Raw genomic sequence first — 2,006 nt, 5'->3', positions numbered from 1 at the left:
GCGCGGGCTTTGCGGCTCCACGCCGCTCTGCACCACGGACCCCATGTGGAAGTGCCGCGTCAAGTACACGGTGCGGCCCGTGGGCATGAAGAAGACGGGCGGCCGCGATCACACAGGTGGGAGGGCGAGGCAAGGGGCCGGCGGGAGGGACGGCCGAGGGGGCGCGGCTGGAACCGCTCTCCCGGCCCGCAGGGCGCATCCGAGTGCGGGGCATCGGCGGGGGACACAAACGGCGGTACCGCATGATCGACTTCCAGCGGCTGCGGTACGACGAGGGCACCGAGAAGGTCATCGCCGTCCGATACGACCCTTGCAGGCGAGTGTTGGGCCGGGCGTGCTTCGTCTGCAGCACACGGACTGCCGGGAGTGGCTGAGGGAACCGGGACTCTTCGGTCTGGAGAAGAGGAGGCTCAGGGGAGACCTCATGGCTCTCTGCAATGACCCGAAAGGAGGCTGTGTGAGGCGGGGTCGGCCTCTGCTCCCAGGAAACGGCCGTAGGATGAGAGGGGATGGCCTCACGTTGTGCCAGGGGAGGTTCGGGTTGGCTGTTAGGAACGATTCCTTCTCCAGAAGTGATTCTGCACTGCCACAGCTGCCCAGGGAGTGGTGGGGTCACCTGGAGGTGTCCCAGAGCCGTGGAGATGTGGCACTGAGGGACGTGGGCAGTGGGCACGGTGGGGTTGAATTGGGTGATCTTAGTGATCTTTTCTGGAATTAATGATTCTGTAGTTATGGGCTGACAGACAGACTCTGACCTTGGTGTTTTTTTCCAACCTTAATGAGGCTGTGATTCCATGTGCAGGTCAGCTGACATTGCCCTGGTAGCTGGTGGCAATCAGAAGCGCTGGATCATCGCCACAGAGAACATGCAGCCCGGGGACCTGATCAAGAACTCCTCACACATCGGAAGGATGGCAGGTGTGTCCTCAGTCCCGAGCCAGCCCTGCCTGCAGCCTGTTGGTTGCCTCGCTCCAGCTCATAGCTTTGCCTTGCAGTATTGGCCAAGGAAGGGGACGCCTATCCGCTGGGGGCCCTGCCTGTGGGCACACTCATCTGTAACTTGGAGAGCCACCCTGGGAAGGGAGCACAGTACATCCGGGCTGCCGGTGCGTCACACAGGGGGTTGCTGTCTTCTCCCTGTGTTTGGGTGCAACACAGCCCTCCAGAGGGGTGGAGCAGTGCTTCCTGATGTTGCCCCGAGGTTCCTTCCTCAGAAAGAGATAGCAGTGGCTTTAGGACTTTGTCCCACTGCTCAGCACAGCTGCCTCCTCTCACCTGCTGCAGGGACCTGCGGAGTGTTGCTGAGGAAGGTAAACGGGACGGCCATCGTGCAGCTGCCCTCCAAGAGACACATGCAGGTGGGGGAACCGTGCTGTCCCTGTCCTGACGACCTGGGTGCCAGCAGGGAGATTCACAGCTCTTTTCCATCCTCCAGGTGCTGGAGACGTGCGTGGCCACAGTGGGCCGCGTGTCCAATGTTGACCACAACAAGCGGGTGATCGGAAAGGCCGGCCGCAACCGCTGGCTGGGCAAGCGCCCGCACACAGGCTTATGGCATCGCAAGGGCGGCTGGGCTGGCCGTAAGATCAAGCCACTGCCACCCATGAAGAGCTACGTTAACTTGCCCCGCATCACAACACAGCAGTGAGGCCAGGGCCAATAAAGCGTTCTGCACACCAGCGCTGTTGTGTTACCGCTGCCCTTCCTGAGTGGGAGAGATGGGTGCTGGGCCACAGACTGCTGTAGCTGGATCTGGGGGCAGGCAGGAGCCTTCGTGGGCTTGGGGCTCCACAAAATCAAGCAGTTAGACACTCTCCTGCCTGGATGCTTAGAATCATAGAATCTTATGAGTTGAAAGGGACTTGTAAAGGCCATCTAGTCCAACTCCCCTGCAATCTACAGCTCAATCAGGTCCCATCCAGCCCAACCTTGCGTATTTCAAGGATGGAACTTCCACCACTTCCACCACATCTCTGGGCAACCTGGGCCACTCACCGCCCTTATTA

General features: G+C 60.5%; 1 protein-coding gene across 3 annotated transcripts; it reads left to right on the top strand.

The window, feature by feature from the left end:
* Window positions 1-6: 6 nt before the first annotated feature.
* MRPL2 (mitochondrial ribosomal protein L2) lies at window positions 7-1,804 on the top strand. Of its 3 annotated transcripts, none has more exons than XM_019612517.1 (6): window positions 7-116; window positions 193-316; window positions 803-918; window positions 996-1,106; window positions 1,285-1,358; window positions 1,436-1,804. In XM_019612517.1, the coding sequence occupies exons 1-6, from the start codon at window positions 44-46 to the stop codon at window positions 1,646-1,648; spliced, it is 711 nt and encodes a 236-aa protein (XP_019468062.1). In that variant the 5' UTR covers window positions 7-43; the 3' UTR covers window positions 1,649-1,804. The 3 variants fall into 3 exon arrangements, with proteins under 3 accessions (XP_019468062.1, XP_019468063.1, XP_019468064.1); XM_019612518.2 differs by having other exon boundaries at window positions 1,215-1,358; window positions 1,436-1,621; XM_019612519.1 differs by lacking the exon at window positions 996-1,106.
* The last annotated feature ends 202 nt before the right edge of the window (window positions 1,805-2,006 follow it).

Source organism: Meleagris gallopavo, chromosome 2 (assembly GCF_000146605.3).
Source record: "Meleagris gallopavo isolate NT-WF06-2002-E0010 breed Aviagen turkey brand Nicholas breeding stock chromosome 2, Turkey_5.1, whole genome shotgun sequence".
In the NCBI taxonomy this organism is placed as follows: Eukaryota; Metazoa; Chordata; class Aves; order Galliformes; family Phasianidae; genus Meleagris; species Meleagris gallopavo.
Note: the sequence above shows the minus strand (reverse complement) of the source record. Positions and strands in the feature narration are given on the sequence as shown.